This window comes from Elgaria multicarinata, chromosome 22 (genome assembly GCF_023053635.1).
Source record: "Elgaria multicarinata webbii isolate HBS135686 ecotype San Diego chromosome 22, rElgMul1.1.pri, whole genome shotgun sequence".
Classification (NCBI taxonomy): domain Eukaryota; kingdom Metazoa; phylum Chordata; class Lepidosauria; order Squamata; family Anguidae; genus Elgaria; species Elgaria multicarinata.
This window is the reverse complement of record NC_086192.1, coordinates 1,823,070-1,845,130: the sequence shown is the minus strand read 5'-3', so window position 1 is coordinate 1,845,130 and position 22,061 is coordinate 1,823,070. Positions and strand designations below refer to the sequence as shown.

The following is a 22,061-nucleotide window of genomic DNA, read 5'->3' as shown; positions in this document are numbered from 1 at the left end:
GAGGCCCGGAAGCTTCTTGATTGTTGGAGATCAGCTGTCAGTCTGCGTGGATCCCCCCCCCCGCCTCTTTACAGACCGGGAGAGGACAGGAAGGCTGGCTGGCTGCCCCCTCCCGGGCCCAAGAGCGTGCGCGTCCGGGAAGCCAGCGAGCCAGCCGGCGCAACAAGCCAGCCAAGAGAGGCTCCGAGGAAGGGAGGGAGGGAGGAAGGAAGGGGGCGGGCGGGGAGGTAAGGCAAGCAAAATCAAAGGGCCGGGGTGGGTGGGAGAAGCCGCCGCCGCCGCCGCCGCCATCATCCGGAGGCCCCGTGGCTTTTCAATGGAGGAGCAGCCCGGGCAGCAGCAGCAGCAGCCTCCGCCGCCGCCGCCGCCGCCGCCTCCCCATCACCACCACCACCACCATCACCACCATCACTACTACTACTACAACCACAACCACCATCAACACCACCAGCAGTACCTGGCCGAGGGCAGCGGGCCCGCCAAGGCCCAGCCGCAGAAGGCGCCGCTGCAAGCGCTGAAACATGAGCCCAAGCACGGAGGCCTCCCGCCGCCAGAAGCGCCCAGGAAGAGAGCAGGTCGGTGGGGCGCGCCAAACACGGCGTGTGGGTGTTTGCCGGTGGCGGTCCGATGGGCGGGCGGCCGGACGGGCGGGCGGGCAGGTGGGGTTTTTGGAGAGGTGGTTGGCTCGTGCGCCCCGGCGGGCGGGCGGGCGGAGGCACACGGAGGGAAATGCGGGGGGGGGGGGGCGGAGAGAGATGGATCGCGGACCGGGATCGTGGCGTGGCAGAGGGAGGGGAGCTGGGAGGGAGGACAGGCTGGAGATCCGGCGGTCCAGATCGCGCGCAACGGACGAAGGGATCGCGCGCCCTGGAGGCGCAGGGGCCCGGGGAAATCGGAGGGCCCTTGTGCGAGCTCTCGGTGGGTAGAAGCCGGGGGGGGGGAGAAGGGGGGTCCTTTTCGAATCCGGCTTTCGGAGCAGGGGATCGGGAATGGCTTCATGGGGATCCGGGCAAGGAAAGAGGGCGACTTCGGCGTGGCAGCTGGGCCCGTGGGAAGCCTGGGGCCCGGCGCTTCCACCTGGGAAGGGAACGGAGCGTGCAGGATGCCAGCGACCCATATTTACGCACGGGCCCTGGCAGAGGAGCCCCCTGGGTTGAGCCAACGAGGCCGGGGCGAGAGGAGGAGGGAAAGGAGACTTTGCCAAACGGCTCGGGAGTGGGTCCAGCTCGACTCAGAATCAGAAGGGCTGGGGCGGCGGCGGCGGCGCGGTGTGGGTCACTCCTAGTCTCTCCTGGCAGGGGTGGGGTGTGGATTGGATCTCCAGTGCAGAACCTCCACTGGATCTCTCTTGCTGGAAGAGAGGGGGGGGGGGAGATTTAGGATCCGGCTCAGAAACAGGAACGGTGTGTGTTGTGGGGGCTTTTGGGGGGGGGAGATCCTTTTGCTGGGTCTCTGTAATGTGGATGGGGGATCTCGGTTTTCCTTTGGTCTTCAGAACCGGACTTTTCGCTTTTTTGTTGCTTTTCGGGGAGGCGGCCTGGAATCCAGAGGGGGGGAGGGGGGACTTTTTAGGGTCTCTCTTGCATTGAAGACTCCGGAGAGAGAAGTGTATATAACAATAATATATGACAATAACCCTAGAAAATTAAGGACTAGATCCAGGTCAGAAGCGGGAGTGGCTGGGTAGAGGGCTGCTGCGGCTGCCGACTCCATAGACCTTGTTTTGGGGTGGGGGAGAGGAGCTGGGATCCAGCTCAGGCCCCGGAATGGGTCCTAAACCCCCCTTTTTTGGGATACCTGGAATGGGAATAACGAAGCCGGAGTGGGAAGCAGCCTGGGCGGGCGGCCGGGCGAGGTCGGCCTTGGCCCGGTGGGGTCCTGGCGGTGGAGAGAGGACGGGGCCTAGCCGGGCCCGGGAAGAGGAGGCGGGAGCGGCCCAGGCCGGGCGGCGGCGTGACCTTCCTCCTCGCCTCCCGTTCCTCCTCCTCCTCGCTTCTCGGGCCTGCCTTCCGAGGCCTGCCACCGCCTTCCCGGGGCCCCGCTGGCTTCCTTCTCCTCCTCCTCCCGCCGCCGCCATGTTGGGCGGGAGACCAAGCCGCTGGGCCCGGCCGCCGCCGCCGGCCAACGCCCTGGCTTGGGCCTAGCTGGGCCCGGGCCGCTTTTTGCGTTTTCCCCTCTGCAGGTCCAGGAATGGGGGAACGGCGGGGCCAGATAGGGATTTCGGGGTGGTGGGCGAGTGGCTCTCTTTTTGGGTGGGGGTGGGGGGAGAGCGAGAAGACTTTGTGGGGGGGGGGACACACAAGTAATAGGGCAGGCTTGCGTCCCCCTTTTTTAGGGTCACAAACGAAGGCAGATTTGGGTTCCCCCTTTTTTTAGGGTTATAAGCTAATAAAGGAAGTGTTTTGGCAATTGATGGGACTCTCCCTGGATGCAGAAGAGATTGTTCTTTTTCGTTGTTGTTGTTTGTAGTTATTGATATGTTCGTCAAGATTTTCCTCCAAGGAGTTCACCACCAGCCAACCATGTAAGGTAGGATAGAGAAAATGACTGGTACCCAGAGAGCTTAGTGATAAGAGTAGAGAGATTTTAAAACTGATCTCCCGTGTACTTGTTGTTGTTGTTATTCCATCTTTTCTCCAAGGAGCTCATGGCTGCACAAGTTATTTAATCCTCACAACAACCCTGTGAGGTAGGTTAGGCAGAGATTGTGGGTGATGGCCAGCCAGCTGTTGAGTTTCATGGCTTTGAACCCAGATCTCCCAGGTCTGCCACTCCTAACATAACTTTCCCCAACCCTATTGGACTGCATCTCCCATTATTCCCAGCCAGCATGGCTAGTGGCCAGGGATTATGGGAGATGTAGTCCGAAACATTTGAAGGTCCCCCAGTTGCCTCCTCCTGCTTGTAACTACTACATGTCATTTGTTCACAACCTATATTTGTTTACTGAATTTATGCAATGCCTTTTAAGAAATTTCTCTAGGCGTTTTATGGTAATCTAGGTAGTGATGCAGGGAGGTTCTCATGGGGCAAGACGAAAGCAGGGTTTAAAACTGGGACTTGGAGTGGAGCACCAACGGAGAGGGGGTAGTTCTTTTCCGCTGGGCCCTATATTAATAGTTTGGCTTTAGAGTATGAAGGATTAATTGTGGGACAAACCTCATCCCGAATGTTCAGATCCGACATTCATTGCCAGGGCCAGCTGACGTGGGGTGGGGTATATGTGGACTCCCATCCCAAGTGTTGGGTGACGTCCGTGCTGTTGGAGCCAGAACAAAAAAAAGTCTGAATTGGGATGGGCATCCTAGTTGCTTTGGGGCCACAATTCCCATGATCCCTGGCCATCCTTGGGGGCAGCAGGGACGTGGGGTAGCAGTGAGACGTCTGGGAGGCTTAAGGAGAAATGGAGTAAGCTCTTTGGGCTTTACGTCTGGTGGAACTGGCGTTGGGGAAATCATCAAGTGGCGTTAGGTTTTTTGGGCAGCTAAAAGTTAGAAACCTATAAAGGAGTCTGGGCAGGTGAAGCGGGAAGGCGCTGAGCTTCTTAGAAGGCAGCATCTGTTAATTTTCACTCACCAGGTCGTGTGTGTGAAAAGGGGTGTGTGGAAGCACAAATAAAGTTGACGTTGGAAAGGTGTGTGCCCTATGTGCCCATTCTTTTTTATAGGCTTCTGGGTCTTGGGCCAGAGAATACACACAACAAGAAATCCTGAATGATGTCATTTTCAGGGCATGGAAGAAAAGTCCCACACTATTACAATAGGGGACCCTTCCCCAATTTCGCACCCTCCAGATGTCTGTTGGGCTACAACTGGCATCATCCCCCACAGCCAGGGATGATGGGGTTTGTAGTCCACCACATCTGGCGAGCCCTGGGCTGGGAAGAGACTGAGATACGGAACATTTCTTATTAAAATAGTTGTGAAGGCCTTGGTTAGAGCGGCTTGGGACCTCTGCCCCGTAATTGACCCAGGCGCAAAAACAGAGTCCAGCTTCTGTCGTCCTCTTTGGCAGGGCGCGTCCCCTGGGTAGGGCTTGTTCATCCTTTTGTAGCAAGATACATAAGAAACGTCTTGCAACTGCGAGATATAAATCCCCAGTGCTAGGAAGGTGGGGAGAACCGGTAACCTGAATGCCGGTGTAGAGAAATGAATCTTCAGTTAAGTGGGGAAAACCTTTGTTCCGTTCTTTTGCGGCTATTTGTGTCCAGGAACACTCCCCTCCTTCCCCGTGTGCGAGATTTCTGTGTGGTTTTATCGTAGCAACAGTAATAAATTACAGGAATACTCGTCATATTTATATCTTGTTTTTCCATCGTTCACCCCCAAGGTGGCTGAGAATAACAGTGTTTAGAAAGGCCCACTGATGGGATGGAAGCTAAGGAGAGCTCCAAGGCCTACTTCAGCCTCTCCCATTAACCCCAGCCTCCTGGCCGTGCTGGCCAGAAATAGTGGGAGTGGCTGTGCAACACATCTGGAAGGTACCAGGTTGGGGGAAGCTAAGCCTATAGGAATTCCAGCAGCAAACATCCACAGTGGGAGGATATTCCGGAGTGTAGGTGCTACGATCAAAAAGTCCCTGTTCCTCCTTTAGGATATATTAGACAAGGTGCCAGGGCAGACCACCTGGTGCCCTCTAGATGTTTAGGGCTACAACGACTGTTGGCCATGCTCGATGGGGTTTATGGCAGCTGTAGTCCAGAACAACTAGAGCGCACTAGGCTGGCTGCCCTGGTACTAGGGCACTTAGCATACAGTGGATTCGAAAGAATAACAGAACTCAAATAAGTTGGTAAAAAGGCGCCCCGGACATCCTGTCTGTTCGAAAGTTCTGGGAAACATGAATGCTTGTTCATCCCCACGATCGCAACCTCTTAAAATCCAAAAGAAAAGTAAAGCCCCCCAGCCAGCAGCCGCTTGATAGTAGCAACCACGTTGTGTCGGGAGGGGAAGCGGCCTGCTCCGGAGCATCCGTCTTTTGGCTTGCTCTGCTTCTGTCCTGTTGCATTGGGGGGTGGCGGGGAATCTCACTGCACTGCAGCTGAACCGTTGCTGTCACTGAAAGCTGCATTTCGTCTTGGAAGATCCCTCCATGATCCTGAGCACAGACCTACTCCATTTACGTTTTGCAACAAACCATGGTTTCCAAACTTTTCCAGGCGCATTCCCTGATCTGATGTCCTCCACAGCTGGGGGATGCTGGGACTTGTCGTTCCAACACATTGGGCGGAGGGCAGGGCAGGGCAGTCTCTCAGAAATGTATCGGCTTCTCCACAGCAATGGCAGATCAACGTCCTTTGAAAATAGTCGTGACCTAAACTACTACTTGTCCTTGCCACTTGCCATGTCTGGATGTGACCCAGTTTGCACTCCTGGTTTATGCAAAGGAGAGGCGGACCGTGGCCTGACGGTGCACTGTCGACTGTTCTCTGAAGGCAGAACATTTGAAAACCACTTGAGTAAATAATTACTGGTAAAAGCCAGCAGATATAGCTCTAGGTTGCTGCTGTGCCCTATTTTATTTTATTTTTGGTGGTCTTCTATTGACTTGTCTTATTCTGCTCGATCGGTACCATTTTCTGACTTTTTACTGTGAGGGTTCGGGAGCTGGAGAATGTCCATGTATCTGTCTTTGGGTATCCAAAGAACCCAGCAGAAGGAGCTTTCGGATGAAGAGGAGGGGTGATTGTCTATAGAAATGCGGGCCCCGATTTTCATGGCGGCTGAATCGTCCAACGTGCGCGCCCATGAAACGGATCAAGCGTTTTCCGGCATCCATTTGCTGCCAGGTGCCATAGGAAAGGAAGAAGCAAGGGGGATCCAAATGTTCTTGGGACTCCAGCTCCCATGAGCCCCCAACCGTATGGCCAATGGTCTGGGATTATAGGGAAGAAAATGTAGGCCAGTAAGAAACCCAAACTTGTTTTCTTTCTGAACTCTTAGAACTCCAAAGACTTGTTGATCGAGATGTTCCCCCTTCCCCCTCCTAGAGATTGTCGAATCAAGTTTGCTTCACTGGAGAGCAGGAATACAGATTACAAAAAAGCGCGTTCTAATTGTGGTGGACTGGGTCGCGTTCGTTTAAAACCAGCTCAATGCGTGTACCAGCGTTGGAACGGTACCTGCAGATAACTCTTTCCTGCAATCTAAGTGACGTGGGCCAGTTAACCAGCCTGTTATCAGTGACACTAGGCAAATCCTTTCAGTTAGAAGGTAGGCTCTCTTCTCGGGAGCGTGGCTAGCTCAGCAAACGCCTCCCTTTGATTCCCCGCAGTGTATCGCTCTGGAGATGGGGCGTTTTCTGAAGATTTGGGCCCTCCGGTCCTCTGAACTCATTTCCCTCTTTCTTCCAAGCAAAGAGAGTGTGAGCTGGAGACATGTCCCTCATCCTTCTAGAAGATTCTATCCGGGTCGGGCTCCTGACGCAGCTGTTGGGGCCCTGGGCAAGAGGAATGTCTATGCTCAAAGCTGCTTTTCGTGATGTGTTCCGATAAGTGAGGCCTACTGCCTGTGAAGCACATATGGTTGTGTTCACCCTGCGCTTTTCTGGGTTGTGACGTCTGTGCGTTCACTTCCAAAGCCCACTGCTACCCTGTCGGGGTGCGTGTGTGAGCACGCATATTTTAGGGTTGTTTTGCACTCCCCCAGCTGGATCCAAAAGGTTTCAGCTGTTGTCTTCCTTAGTCTCCCCCGGCTGACCCCCGCAAAAAAAACCTTTCCCCAAAAGTAGCACCAATAAGGAGGCAGCACTGTTTCTTTGTGCTCGAACTCCTTCTCTTCATTTTCATGGCCACCTACCTTTGGCTGAGTGTCTGTGGGGTTCCACTTAAAACACACATTTTGGGGGATGGATGCTGAAGCCCAATAAAAACACCCACAAGATTGCGCCCCTTCTTCTCCCACACTTTCCTCTCCACTAATTAAAAAAAAGGAGAAAAAAAGCCCTCCCTAAAAATGCAACACTGGCAGAATGGGTTTTTGAAGAGCAACGAATTATCGTGGGCAGAGATCCTGCGTGGCTCTCAAGGAGTTTGTACAGCTGAGTCCCAAGCTGCCTGGCGGCCTCAAGGCAGGCCTTGCTGATGCACAGCCCTAGTCAGATCAAGGCAGGCCTTGCTGAGCTGTTTCCGGTGCACGGAGGTGTTCTCTATCCATTCTTTAGCCACGGCTCTTAGAACATACCACTTTGGGACATAGCGAAAGGGGGGCAGTCGTGCGCTTCAATGCATCTACATTGGCCTTCCCCGTCCTGGTGCCTTCTGGATGTTTTTGGAATTCAACTCCCATCGCCCGTGCACATTGGCCCTGCTGGCTGGGTTGAAGGGAGTTGTAGTCCAAAATATCTGGAGGTCACCAAGTTGCACAGGGGGAGACTGCTGCAAGTGTGAAAAAAAGTGTGAAAAAAAGAAAGATGCAACAGTGCCCAAACAGCAGTTTGCGGGAGGGCGTCACTGGTTCCTCTGTTTTTTTCTTTTTCAGTCCCCAACATTTGTGCAAATGGGCCCAATTTGCAGCAGACGTCTTTGCTGTTTTGTGTGTTTTTATTTTCTCATCAGGCTTTTGCAGTTGCGTGACTGCGCACTTGCAGCTGGCAAAACTATAGAGGCTTGCCTCGTCTATTGTCTTGTATGTTTGAGCTGTCAAAGGGAACAAACAGCAGTATGAAACATACAAGGTAAGTGATGAGATTGATTTGACAGATGTGGGCAGTTAACAGGTGGGGAAAAGAGACAAGATCACCCCATTAGCAAGGTGATCCCCAGGGTTTCACTGACACTTGTATGGTTCATAGTTCCCTTTGTTCCCTTTGACAGCTGAAACATACATGGCAATTGACTGAAGGCAAGCCTATATATTTTTGTCAACCACAACTTCGTACAGGCGCAACTGTGAAACCCTGACCAAAACAAAATGAAGATATTTGCACAGATTCTTGGGGCCGAATAACATAATTTAAAATATTTTGGCCCCATTTCCACAAATGATAGGCCCCAATTTTTTATATATATTTTTTATTTTAAAAGCCAGGGATTGCGAATGGGATTGTGGTTGGAGAGGAAAGGGGGACGTGGCGGACAGACGAGAAAGGTTCTGCCGACAAGTCCCCTGGGGTACCAGAGCTGGCTGGAGGAAGGAGGGATAAGAACTCATGGTAAACTGGATTGTCTGCATAGCTTGTTTGCCTGGGTGGGTCCCTTAAGAACCGGAGGAAGGGAATTGGCCGGGCTCGGTTAAGGGTCGGCCTTATGGTTCTTAGCCAGTGGTATCTATGGAGGGAGGGGCGGCCCCACCCTCACACATGCCTTGTAGAGCTTCTTGGTGCGAAATCCGGAGGGTCCGCCGTTCTCCGGATTTCTGCATCCCCAATTCCCTGCTCGGAAAGCAGCCTCTGTTCTGAGCTTTGCTGTTCGTCTGCACGTTTTGTGTGATAGTCCTGAGTGGCATCGGGCCCTGATCCTCTCCCTTTTTAAGACAGTCTGGACTACTGGGAGCGAGTCGCCATGTGTTTGCGGCAAAACTAGTGCCTGGTGCAATATGGCTTTAAGTCGTCACCACAGCCTACACACACACGCACACACACACACACACCCGGCTGGGGCTTCAATATCGACTGAACGACCCGCTGTGTAATATTAGGAGAAGAAGCAGTGAACCGCCTTCCTGGGTTGTTGTCAGGGTTATGGAACTGGCATACGGGAAATAGTTTGAGCCCATGAGGAAGTGGCTACCTATTTAATGGCGGAGAGGGTTCAGGGGTAGTGTTTAGAGGCCTTTAAGGGTCAGAGACACTTGAAAGGACAGATCTCTTCTAACATTTATGCTGTTGCTTCCCCCCCGCCACAGGCTACGGTGAGCTCAACGGCAGCGTCGGGGAAAGAGAATGCTCTGGGAAGAGTTTGAACGCCGGCGATGCGTCTGCCCCAATCTCCAGGGTGCCCAATGGCAGCCAGCCGCCCGGAGACCCTAACCTGACCCTGAAACAGACTGTGAAGGGGAGCGCATTTGGGAAACCAGGTCTCAAGGCCAAGAGTTTTGTTCCGAAAGGTGGCATGGACAAAAAGAACGAGAAATGCTACGAGAGTAAAACAAGGGAGGGGCCCTCCTCGGATAAGCCGGAGGGCCTCCCCATCCCCAACGGCGTGGTTGCGAACAGCTCCGGCTATATCACCAATGGTTACGTCAGCAAAGGGGCGGACAATGATGGGAGCGGCTCGGAGAGCGGCTACACGACGCCCAAGAAGCGGAAAGGCCGGCGCAACAGCGCCAAGGGCTGCGAGAACCTGAGCTTGGCGCCGGAGCAAGTGATGCAGCACGAGCCGCCCCTTGCCGCCCCAGCCTTAAAGCAAGAGCCGGAGGGCTTCAAGCCGGACTGTGGGGAGCCCAAAGCAGGGAGCCGTATTGACGGCCTGAAGCCCGCTTGGAAGTGTGAGGCTGGGGGGTTGGGGGTGGGCCGCGGGAAGCCGGGGGTCGGGGACGCACAGCGGAAGAACTCGGACACCAAAGTCGGGCCGGCCAGCAAAAAGTTTGAGGAGCGGCCCAAGGGAAAGCATGGGCCGTTGGCGGCCGCCTCGAAAGAGGACTCTTGGACTCTCTTTAAACCGCCCCCGGTTTTCCCGGTGGACAATAGCAGCGCGAAAATCGTTCCCAAGATCAGTTATGCAAGCAAAGTCAAAGAGAACCTCAACAAGGCCGCTCAAAATCCCGCCCCGTCTCTGTCGTCATCGTCCTCCTCCTCCTCGTCCTCCTCTTTGTGTTCCTCCTCCGCAGTCGAAGTCCAGGTCCAGACCTCCAGCCGCCTCTCCCAGGTCCCCATGTCTGCAATGAAATCCGTCACTTCGGCCAACTTTTCCAACGGGCCGGTCTTGGCAGGGGCTGACCGCGGTGCGTGTCCGGCGGGGACCCCGTCTCTGCTCATGCCCATGGCCAGCGCCGTCCTTTCTGCGGCTTCTGAGCTGGTACCCCAGGACGGGGGTCCGACCTCGCTGGTTGCGGAGCCGCAGAAGCCGGGCCTTTTTATCTACCCGTCAAATATGCAAGCCCTGCTCAATGCTGCTGCCCAGGCCGAGGCGCCCATCCCGACGAGTCAGCAGAGCCTTGGTGACATCTTCCAGAACCAGTGGGGTTTATCGTTTATAAACGAGCCCAGTGCGGGCCCAGAGACGGCTGGGCGGAAGCCGTCGGACACTAAGGCCACCGAGGTGACATTTCAGGGGGACTGCCCTGCTGCCTTGGGGTCCCAGGGGGCTGAGACGGCTCCCTCGGGCCCTGACCACCCTGTGTTTCCCAAGGCTTATGAGCTGGACAAACGGACTAGCCCGCAGCTCCTTGGTGGTCTCCTAAAGCTGGGGATTTCTGGCGAGGGGGGCGGCTTTTTGCTGGAGTCCCATCAGCCGGGCGGCCCGCGGCAGGCCGAACCCGGGGGCCTGGGGGCATTCGTGTTTCTCGCCAAGGACTATCATGTAGAGAGCCGCCTGGCCTCCCCTACGAACAGTTTGTTAACCTCCGCCAAAGAACAGAGGTACCAGAGAGGCCTAGAAAGGAGAGCGAGCCGGGGCGACTTTGACCTGAGGGCCGCCGTTCTATATCACGCTCAAGGTAACGGCGGCGCTTCTCAGCTTCCTCTAGAATAGCTCTCCCCCCCCCCCCCACGCCTGGCACCTTCCAGGTGTTTGGGCCTACGCCTCCCACCAGCCCCAGCCAGAATGGCTGGTGTTCAAGGACGAGAAACAAAAGCCCAGGGGCAGGGAGGATGGGTGGCCTTCCAGATCTTTTCGACCACGACTCCCATCATCCCTGACCAGGCTGACTGGGGCTGATGGGAGTGGCAGTCCAACAGTATCCGGAAGGTGTCAGGTTGGTGAAGGCTGTCTTAGAATCTCGTTATGCAAAGGAGGAGTTCTTGGCTTTTCGCACCGAGGTGACGGCTTTATCCCCAGGCTGTTCGGGTTGGCTGGGTCCCAATCTCCTTTTCCTTTTCTCGCTTGCTGTTGCTTTTCCTCTTCCCCTCTCCTCTGTCATCGTCTTCAGCGGCTCCCCTGTCGAGCGGGAGAGGCAACGGAGCGCCCGGCCCGGCTCAGCCGTGCTTCAGTGGCCAACTGGGTCACAAGGAAGAGCGGAGTTGTGGATTCAGCGTTTGTGTGTGTGTGTGTGTGTGTGTGTGTGTGTGTGTGTGTGTGTGTGTGTTGGCTGCACCCGCCTCTGAAAACCACCTTTCTGCTGAGTTAAGGGGGTGAGTGGGTGGGTGGGTGTGCGTGTTTTGGGTTAATTCTGCTGGGTTGGCCTGCTTTCTCCTAGCTGTCTGCTGCAGGGCGGAATTGCTGAAGGAAGACAGACTCTGACCCCTGCTTGTGGGTCATTTGCTGATCTCCCTCCTTTTAAGTTGGACTTAGACAAGATGTCCCCAACCTACTGCCCTCCGGACGTGTTGGATTCTGGCTTCCATCATCCCCGTTGGACACAGCAATTGGATCTGGTGGTCCCTCACATCTGAAGGGGACCCTCTTGGGCCATTCTGGCACCTTGGGAATGATGGAGGTTGGAGGCCAGGGTGGGGGAAGCTGAGGTGGAGGGGGGCAGAGAGCAAAGGTGGCTGCCGGGTTCCTGGTGAAAGGTGTTCTGGCAGCGCCTTAGTCATAGAGTCATAGAATAGCAGAGTTGGAAGGGGCCTACAAGGCCAACCCCCCTGCTCAATGCAGGAATCCACCCTAAAGCATCCCTGACTGATGGCTGTCCAGCTGCTTCTTGAATGCCTCTAGTGTGGGAGAACCCACAACCTCCCTAGGTAGCTGATTCCATTGTCGTGATGCTCTTGTGAGACCTCCCTAGGCTGCGGTAGACGCAAGGGGGTTCCCCCTCGGAAATACTGGGCTCACGCAGCACTTTGCTTCTCCTCATGGCTATCAATGGTGGATACTAAGTGCTAGGAAGGTGCCAGCGCAGGAGCGCACAACCTTTTCAGCCTCGAGGGCCGCACGGGGTGTTGGGGTCCGTATATGGGCATTCATCTCAAACACCCTCCTCCCCACGTGCACACACTCTCACAACAGGAAGGAGGAGGCAGCCGCCTCATGGACCGTTCCCTGGGATATTTTATTTATTTATTTAAAACATTTGTATCCCACGCTATATCATTAAGATCTCAAGGCGGCGTACAGATTTTAGGGTGCCATAGACGCCCTGTTCCTAGAGTGTCCTCAGAAGCAGGCAAGAGCTTCCGAGGACGCTCTGGGACACTAGGAGTGAGACATCTGTGGCAGGAGCCATAGAGCCCATTCCTAGAGCAGTTCTCCACCCCACCCAGTTTTCCATCCCTTTGATCTTCTGTGTCTGAAACTTTTTAGGACTTTTGTACTGCATCTCCCAGCATACTCATGCTGGCTGGGAATGATGGCAGTTGTAGTCTTAACACATCTGGAGGTCCTCAGGTTTGTAGAGCACTTGGTAACTTTTATTTTACTTCACACCTCCTCTGAATTTGGAAAACGGATTTCATGACTGTCTTTTGGGCCAGCTGAAGAGCTTCAGCTATGGGGCGGTATATGAATGCAATAAATAAATAAATAAAATTAGTGATATTTTGTAATTTCCTATCCCCTCATTGCTCTTTTCTCTCTCTTCCCACAGAAATGGAAAATATTCGTAATTTGCAAAAGCAAGGTAAGGAATGTTGCCATCTGTGCTTTCTGCAAGGAATGCTGATTTATTTACACTGCAATTCTGTGCATGTCTGCTTAGAAGTAAGCCCCGCTGAGTTCAGTGGGACTTCCTCCCTGGTGAGTGAGGATATGATTGCAGCCTTAGTGGTGTGTGAATTGGGGAGGAGGGGAGGATTTGAACCCAAGTCTTGCCAGCCCGCCACATGATCCACTTACACCACAGTGGCATATAGGACGGCTTCACGTACAAGGGTGGGAAGGGGATCAGGACCAGGGAGAAGAGCTCTGTGTCCCCTTCGCCCAGGGGGCTTCTGTGAAGCCTCGCCTATGTCATCTGTTCCCTAGGGAACAGGAGAGAAATGAAATGGGAGAGAAATTAGGATGGAGAAATCAAATGCACAGGTATAAGATGGGGGATACCTAGCTTGTTGGAATGAGCCAACAGTGTGATGTGGCTGCAAAAAAGGCAAATGCAATTTTAGGTTGCGTCAATAGAAGAGGTAGTTGCACTGTTATGTGCGTGGGCAGACTTCACCTTGAATAATGTGTCTGCTTCTGGACACCTCCACACTTTACGCTCAAAGCCATAGGGGAGGCGTTTTAGGTTTTTAGAACCGGGGTGGTGGTGGTGGTGGTGGTGGAATATGGCAGGAAAGCCGCCAAATGATTGGCGGTTGGTGGGAGAAGTGGGTGTGGCGATGTGGGGAATCCCCGCCGGCCGCATTTCGCCCCGGAGCATACAGTTTTGCATGCCTGTGTTAAGCCAAGCTTCTGATGGCGCTATTGTCCGACCTCAAGTCTGATGTGTTGTTTTTCCCTCCCCTTTTGCAGATCCCAAAAGGATAATCACTTACGACGAAGCCATGGATCACCCTAACCAGTGATACGAGCAGAGAGGCGTTGCTTGTCTCCTCTTAGCAACTACGAGCTGCCCCTGGAGGGATTGGGGGTGGGGGGATGGCGGCCACCGCTCTGGTGCTTTTTCCAGCACTCTTTGGTGCGGCAAAGGAACTAGAGTTGCAAGATCATTCTCTCATACATATATATATATATATATATATATATATATATATATATATATGAGAGAGGGAGTTATTTTAGAAATTCAACGAGAGGCTGCAGCATGAACGACTTCACAAGGAAATTGGCAGAGATGTACGTTCTGCGATTATTTAAACTCCGGTTCTGGATTTTTCACCTCCTCCCCTTACTCTGACTCTTCTCTTTTTTGGATCCCCCCCCCCCCCGCCCCTCCGTTTCCAAAACCGGACACGGGCACAGACTCTGCCTTACTACCATGGCCCTGGACTTCTACGGGAGAGGGCGTTTCGGCTTTTGTTTTGTTTCTGTTTTTTTCTTCTTGGGACTCTGCAATTGTCGGTAACACACTAACCGTGAGGAAAATGGGATGTCGCCCGCCGGCTGCCGGCCTCCCAACTTCCTGCTCGCTTCTCGTCTCCTTCCCACCCTCCACAGCACCCCCATTTTCATTGTCCTGGAATCCCGCAGAGAAAGGGGCGGATCAGGTGGGGCGGACTTGAAGCATTGCCGTTATTTTAATTCTCTTCCTCCTCTTCTCTCCCTTTGGCAGAAGTTGAAGGTGGTGGTGGGGAGATCTGTCTTAAAACATGATGTGTGTCTCTTCCCCTCCCCCCCCCAAAAACAATCTATTGAAAAATATCACTCTGCACTTCTGGAAATCTATACAGTGGCCAAAGCGCTTGGTTCTACTTGGGAAAGATCTGTCATCTTCACTGCCGCCATCCAAAACTAGATCGTCGAAGGGGTTGTGGGGTGTGGTTCTATGGAGGCATTCAGGGTTGGGGTGTATGCGTGTGTGTAGGTGTGCATGTGGGAAGATTTAAAAAAACAAAACCATAACTTTAAACCTTATGCCCAGGAGGAAGCCCCCGCCCTCCAAAACCTGTCCAGCTTTATAGGTACTCTGTATCCCTCCCCCCTCTATTGACACTTAGCTGACCGTTCTTTTTCGTTGTGATTCTCCGTTGCAAAGTTGAAACAGAAGTAACTTCTGTTTTTGCTAACTTCATACAGGCACACATGTTAACTTCTGTTCTATAGGGTTATTTTTTTCAAAGGTGGAAAAACGGATCACCCTGCCTCCCGTCCCCCCACCCTCCTCCGTGTGTGTGTGTGTGTGTGTGTGCGTGCGTGCGTGCGTGCGTGCTGGCCCTCCACTGCCTGCCCTTTTGCTCTCTGGTTCTCACTTCCTTTTTTCCTGATCTGGACACTAAAGGGTAATTATAATTGATTTCTGCTCTCCGTCTGTATATTTTTGTCCTGAGGTCTTCTGCTTCCCCCCCCCCTCCATAATTCTTTCACCACGAGGGCAGACCTGAGACCGGGGTGGTGGTGGTGATGGCGGTCAGACTCGAAAACTTTTTAAAATCCTCTTCCCTTTCGATGGCCCCCGGTGTTTTGGGGTGGGTAGGCCAGCGGGACAGACTATGGGTTTCGCAAATATGGGGGGTCTTTTTACGTGCAACAGTTGAGATGTGTGTGTGTGTGTGTAGGGGAGTTGGTGCAGTTTATCTCCACCCTGCAGAGCTGTAGTCCACCGCTTTACACTTTTGTGTGCGCGTCCTTTAACATACACCTTTCAAAAACACACCTTCCCTGGGTTCTGTGGAAGTGCGCTGCAGACACAAAATGACACTTTTCCCTTGGAGCCGTTTGAAAGACTGCTGGTTCCTCTCCCCACCTTAGCAAAGGTGGTTTCTTTCCACTTGTCTCCCCAGTATGATTTATTGCTTGCTGCCTCCGTTCTGGTACTAACCTCCCAAACCCGAAACATGCTTGTGCGCACATACAAAACCCCACAAGTTTTGCTAGGATTGACCAGTTACGGCAAGGATCGGTCGTTCGTTCAGCTCTTTTGTGTTTTACTCTGGCAGATGCGCAAACATGTCGGTGGCTGTTCTGCCACCCTGGAGACCTTCCCCCCCTTCCTGGGGCTGTTTCCCGCATCCCTCACTGAGCCTGAGACCCCTTGTGATGTCTGAAACGCTTTGCCTTTTCCTCCTGGGTGAAACCTTCTCTCCCCCACTCCCATCTCTGCTTCTTGTTTTAAGCCCATTTTGTGGGAAACCTCATTTAATTTTTGTGTAAAATTTAGAGGTGGGCGCAAAACTGAGCTGTGAATGATGTAGCACATGGAAATAATGCTACTGTATAGAGGCATCGTTATTATTAATCCCCCCTTTAGCTCGAGAGTATTAGTACTGTAGCATAAACCAAATACAGGCAAAGTATTGTGTGCGTATGTGTGCATCCGTTAGGAGTGAGTGTGAGCGAGCGAGATGGTCCATAACTTCTCAACTCACCTTTCTGCTCCTGTTTGGGAACCGAGTTCTGGTTCACTCGTGACCCCTTGAACTGGACTCTTGGTTTTCCAAAAGGCTTCCTGCGTCCGCTGCCTGTGGCCACTCAAGAACAGAACAGCGATCCGTTTCTTGACAGAAAGGATTCGTGGAATTCGTGGCTTTCCTTTTTTGCATCTGTCCTGTTCCCACACATGTGCATTTTCTCTTTTGCTGTCACTCTGCCGTGGGCTGTCAGTATTTTGAGGGAGGAGGAAGGATGCCAGACTGGGTTCTTGCGTAAAAGATGGCTGCTTGTATATCAGCCGGCTCCACGGGCGAATTTACGTTGCGGGCATAACAGAAGCCTAATTCAGGTGGTAAGCCATTCTCTTGTGATTGAATGCTCCCCATTTTGTAAGGATGTGGGGGAAAGAAAACTTCTTGTTTGGACGCACGGCTCAGGCTTACCTGTAGAGCTTTTGAACACTTTTAAAGAGCGTCTGTCTCTCTGTTCCAGCATTGAGCGCAGGTTGGACTAGATGTTCTCCAAGGTCCCCTCCATTCCTGCCACTCTGTCTCTTCTCTTTCTTTTCTCTCTCACCACTCATCCTGCAAATTTCTAGTTTCCAACCAATGTTCTATACCTATCTCACCTCTCATGCTTCTAACCAGTTCCTTTTAAATCATGAGACCCGGGAAGAAACCAAAGTTGCCAGCAAAGATACCACTGCCCTGTATCTCGCGTTACGGCAAAGAGGAATTCCCACCTGCCTGGCCTTGCTGAACCCAGGGACTTGCCTCTGTCGTGAGAACGCAGGCTGGGAAATGCAAAGGAGGCTCAGCGGATGCCAGCAAAGGCAGGCAGGCCCACCCTCCCCCTCAGAACGGGATGCAGCGGCCTCTTGAGCACAGAGCTTTGTCTGTGGCCGGAATGTTCTCAAGTTGTCTTTTTTGTAGTCTTGCTAATAAGAAGGAGAGCGTGTGCTTATTTTTTAAAAAAGGCATTATTTCTGATGGTGATGGGGAATGAAGCAACTTGAAACCATCTCCTTATGCCAGAACTTTTGGCAGCACTAGATCTCTGCAAGTGCACTTGTTCAGTTGCAGCCGCCAGCCGACCGGCTAGCCTTTTTCTGTTTTCTGCCATCGTCTTGGGTGCTAAGAAGAGAGCGTGAAATTGGCACTACTCTGCTTTACTTTTGAGTAAGGAAAAATATATAGGCTGCTATAGGTGTTGCAAAGATGATGTTTCACCATTGGTTTGGTTTGGATAGATCTCCAGCCTCATCTCTTTTGTTTTCATACGGTTGCCTTTTTTATTATTATGTTTTGGTCAGTTTTTTCATTATCAATTCCTTAAAAATAAAATAAAAACAAACACTCTTTCTTAGAGGTTCTTTTTTGTCGCATGGACAACTTTCATTCGCTTGCATCAAATCCGTGACATCGCCCACCTTTCCTCCTCTGCTACCCAAATAACTACACAAGGGAGCTTAACGTGCGTTGAAAAGTTCCGGGATGCCCGACCTCGTGTGACACTGAGCACTTGGCAACCTTCTCTTGCCCCCAAGGGCAGGCGGAGAATGACAAAGTAAAACCCAATTTCTGAAATGGCTTTTAACATCCCCGCAGCTGTGAGAGGGCATCGTAACAACCGCTGGTTCCAGCGTCTCGTGGTGATGCAGACCCCAGATTTCCTTGGCCGTGTCAGGTTGCGTTTGTAGCATAGATACAAGTTGAGCAGTGCCCGTTGTAGGGTGACCACGTGAACTTGTGGGATTGCTGAGACATGCGAAACTCTGTTTTCCAGTGCGTAAATGTAGCCCAGTTTTCATAGCTTGGAGGAATTCCGAACAAGGAGCCACACGGTTCACAACTCTGATCTCACAGAGCGTAGATGCTGTTACCTTTGTGATTTTTTATCGATCCATATAAAGTATTTGAGTGTGTGTGTGTGCATGCAGAGAGGAGAAGGTGTGTTGGAACTCTGCAAATATTTCCTTCTTCCCAGCTGAAGTATGCCTGTTAAGATAATTTTGCCATTTTCTTGCATCCTGGTCAGTAGTGTGTAGTTCCTGAAGTTAGTGCAATCTTTTATCTCAGGAGTGGGACCAAATCAAGAAGGTTTTGGCCCTGACTCTTCACCAAGCCGGTTGCATTGGTGAAAAGGAGGAGCAGCTCCAGCGGGTTCATAGAATCATAGAATAGTAGAGTTGGAAGGGACCCACAAGGCCATCCAGTCCAACCCCCTGCTCAATGCAGGAATCCACCCTAAAGTATCCCTGACAGATGGTCGTCCAGCTGCCTCTTGAAGGCCTCTAGTGTGGGAGAGCCCACAACCTCCCTAAGCAACTGATTCCATTGTCGCACTGCTCTAACAGTCAGGAAGTTTTTCCTGATGTCCAGCCGGAATCTGGCTTCCTGTAACTTGAGCCCGTTATTCCGTGTCCTGCACTCTGGGAGGATCGAGAAGAGATCCTGGCCCTCCTCTGTGTGACAACTTTTCAAGTATTTGAACAGTTGGTTGGGCATTTACTGTCGCCGTTGGGAGCAGATTTTCAGGCGCAATGGCCTGAAACGTTTTCTCTAGCTGTCTCCATTCTCTCTTGACCAAATAGCTTCTGAGCGTCCTTCTTAGACCTTCACAGTGGCAGCTTTATGGGACCTTTCAGGAGCCAGCAAGGTTCGCGGTATGCATCCACAAAGCCTCTTTATGAGAGAACACTTCTTAAAAATAAATATGGAGAAAAGGTTGGATGTGTTTCTTGAGCATGCTTGATTGCCCATATTCTAAGCTGGTTTTGTCTTTTCATTGACTGCTGTTCTGCTTTGCCTACATAAGATGTGCCTTTCTAGTAAGTGGTTGTGTGCTTAAATTATTATTATTTTATTTTACTTGCATCAGACTGTATGCCTCCAGTTCACTGAGCTGCCCTGGATCTTTGTAGGGGTCGGCGTGTAGGGGTATATGTCCCGCTTCTTTTCTCTCACTGGGGTTTACTTGCACAACGATTGACAACCGTTAGACTCGGGACTTCTTCACTGAACCAGGTGCGAAACTTTTCAACTCTTTATATGCATATGTCTCTGCGTATCCATACAGTCATGATGTGTCTCTTTTTAGGCAGACATTTCTTTGATTATTTTAGAAGGTTTCCTTGCAATTCCAGGACATGCAAGTTTCATTTTGAAGGGTGCAAAACTACACCATTAATTTGCCATTGAGAGTTGCATTGGAGTTAAACATTCAATATTAACTTCTGTACCTGTCATATCTGTGCAGGGTGTTATTTTAGTTGGTCGGGAATTCCTTTCCAGATCTTTTCTTTTTTTAGCAGTGGGGTGGGTGGGTTTAGTTTTAGGAATAGGTGGCAAAACCATCTTGCATTTGAAATAAATTCTGGAGAGGTGCTTGCTCATGACCTATTGAATCAAACCTGGACTTTCAACTCCAATTTTGATTTTTCTCCCCCAAAACATACAACGTATGGGTTCATAGGAGTGTTAGCATCTCTATGCCTGCCACTCTGTGTGTGTATGTGTGCGCGCGCATCAGCTTCGTGTGCATTGAAAGTTTTAGAAAAGTAATGCCTTTTGCACATTTGAGTTTCTCTGAAGCTCATTCGAGTGAATGGAGAGACTCACCCGTGCTTCTAAGAAGTGTGTGTGTGTGTGTGTATTAAGTTAAAAATATTGGGGACTTCTTTTATACTGATGTGTCAAGAATTGCTGCTGGTGCCCCCCTCCCCCGTTACCCTAGTAATCTGGTTTGGTTGAAGTTATGCTGTATTCTCTCTAATAGCTGGGCCACCCCCTCCCTGCTGTATTCTCTCTAATAGCTGAGCCACCCCGTACCTAAAAACAGTTGGCACCTTTTCTTTCCGTTCCTCTCTGCAGCCTCTACAACCCTTTTCAATTACAGCTGAGCTACAAATGACATTTTTTTATTTGAGGTTTAAGTTCCCCCTGCGGCATGTTGCAAATTGACTCGAGGGCTGGGTACATGTGTGGGTGTGTCTAAATTTTGCAAATTTGAAATGAAAATCCCCCAACTTGCAAACGTGCACAACTACATGTCTTAATTTGTGTGTGTGTGTGTGTGTGTGTGTGTGTGTGTGTGTGTGTGTGTGGAGTTTGAATTCTGGAAAACTTGATTGTCTTGAGCCCCCGAATCTCCGATTCACACCAGACCTTTTGCAAGCTGTTCTAGGGCGCCGAATCGCTGCCTTTCTGTCTAGGCCAGCGTTCCTTACAATACTACAAATCCCAACACCCCCAGTCAGCATGGCCATTTATCAAGGGGCGGGGGTTGTTTGGGGGAGGCTTGCGGCAATGGGTTGTCCCTTCTTTTCTCTCCCATTCAAATTCAACATGCTCTCCGCAGACTGAAGCCTTGCAGCTTCCTTTCAGGGGCGGCTTCCCTTCGCAACCCCCCCGCAGGAATGGCTTGAGGCAGCCTCGCTGCCTCAATATTTTCATTTTGCAGCAAGACCTCGCTTCATACAGCTTCTGCTCGCCACAGGGGCTCGGTTTTGCTTTTGGGGAGGTCCTGACTGACCCGCAGTGAGCTGTATAAAACCTTAAGTCTTTTTAGTTGTTGCAAATAACAGGGGCAAAAGGCAAAGGTTGGCTGGGGTGTGTGTGCAAGGGATTCCCTGCAAGATAAACTTCTGGAGTGCTCTTTTCAGTAGCAAACGGGGGTGGGGGTTTTTTTTGCTAAGATTGGGAGAGCAAAGGCAAAATCTCTGGGAAGTTCAGAGATTTTCCTTCCCCCACCCCTCAGGTTTTTTTTTTTAAAAAAAAATGTTTTGTTTTGCAGAGGGTAAAATTGGGGTGGGCAGTTGCACGGGGTGGTATTTCTCAGACTGTAGAAACTGGGTTTATGTGTGTAGGGGATAGCGGGGGAAGAGTCTCAAATGAAAGCATCAGAGTTTTCCTTCCTTAGTTAGTACAACCTCCGTTAAGGCTGTTCAAGCCGGGTCAATTTTGTCAACTATGGAAGCCAAATCTCACTTCTTTCCTTCTTTTTTTTTTAAAAAAGTACAACGTCATGTTTGAATTCTATTCTGCAACCGTTCTTAAATGTTCTAAGTTGCCCGCCCCACCCTGAAAAAATCTATTTTATATTTTAATGAAGAAAAATAAAACTAAAATGGGAGAGAGAGATGTGTGTAGAACAAATAAATTAAGAGAGATGCTACATGATGTAAATTGTTGAATAAACATTTAAGCTTCCACGTGTTTGTCTAGTGGTATTTTGATTTTTTTTTTTAAAGAAAAAATCCCTTTCCCCTCTTTTTCTGGTTGGCTTACGCTAATTTTGAGGATGATTTTGGAGGTCAGGAATCATAGTTCCTTGAGCCAATTTCCCTGCAGGCAAAGTCTCATGCCGTGGCCTTCTTTGCACGCTGCGTAAACAAAACGATGCCTAGACAGAAGCAAAGCGTCTGACGAGGAAGCACAAATTTGATCTTGGGCTGCCTCATGCCGCTTTTCGCCCACGCCCTTCCCAGCCTCAGCTCAAGTACAGCTTAGCTGGCTCCTATAAATGCCCCCGGCTCACCCCAGGGTGCCATCATTTCAACCCCTCTGTCTGTTGTTGACGAATTAACCACCTTGTTTCTAGTCTTGGGACCTCCCTGTGGCTGTGAATATGCTGGAATTCTGCACGCGCATAGACGTGAGTGCAGAATTCCGTTTCAGGAGATACCCGGGGTTCCCCCATAAACTCCGCAAGCGTCTAGCCCTCAATAGCTGCAAAGATAAGACTCGCCAATAGATAGGCAATACCTCACGCGTGTTCCTCCAGTCAGAGCCAAAAGAGTGCCACCGCCCTCCCTCTTCCCTTCAGGGAGCTCTGCGTGAACACGCTGGCAACAAGACATGCATGAAATGCTTTCCATCCCAGACGTTTTGTTTTCTTCAAAGGCGTTTATTTGCGGCAGCGAAAAGGTCCTGGGAGAGGAGCGGTTTCCCCAACCCAGGGCTACAGCGGGCTCAGCACCTGCTTTTTGCGCTGGGGGTGGAGGCAGCGTGGCGAGGGGGCTCTCCTTCAGCGTTAGCAACCTGTGGGAAGGTACTCC

The 22,061-nt window shown here is 51.5% G+C and overlaps 1 protein-coding gene across 1 annotated transcript; it reads left to right on the top strand.

The window, feature by feature from the left end:
* Positions 1-274: 274 nt before the first annotated feature.
* NUFIP2 (nuclear FMR1 interacting protein 2) lies at positions 275-21,215 on the top strand. Its single transcript, XM_063146849.1, has 4 exons — positions 275-575; positions 8,844-10,595; positions 12,624-12,656; positions 13,487-21,215. Exons 1-4 carry the CDS (start codon positions 317-319, stop codon positions 13,537-13,539), a joined length of 2,097 nt encoding a protein of 698 aa, XP_063002919.1. The 5' UTR covers positions 275-316; the 3' UTR covers positions 13,540-21,215.
* The last annotated feature ends 846 nt before the right edge of the window (positions 21,216-22,061 follow it).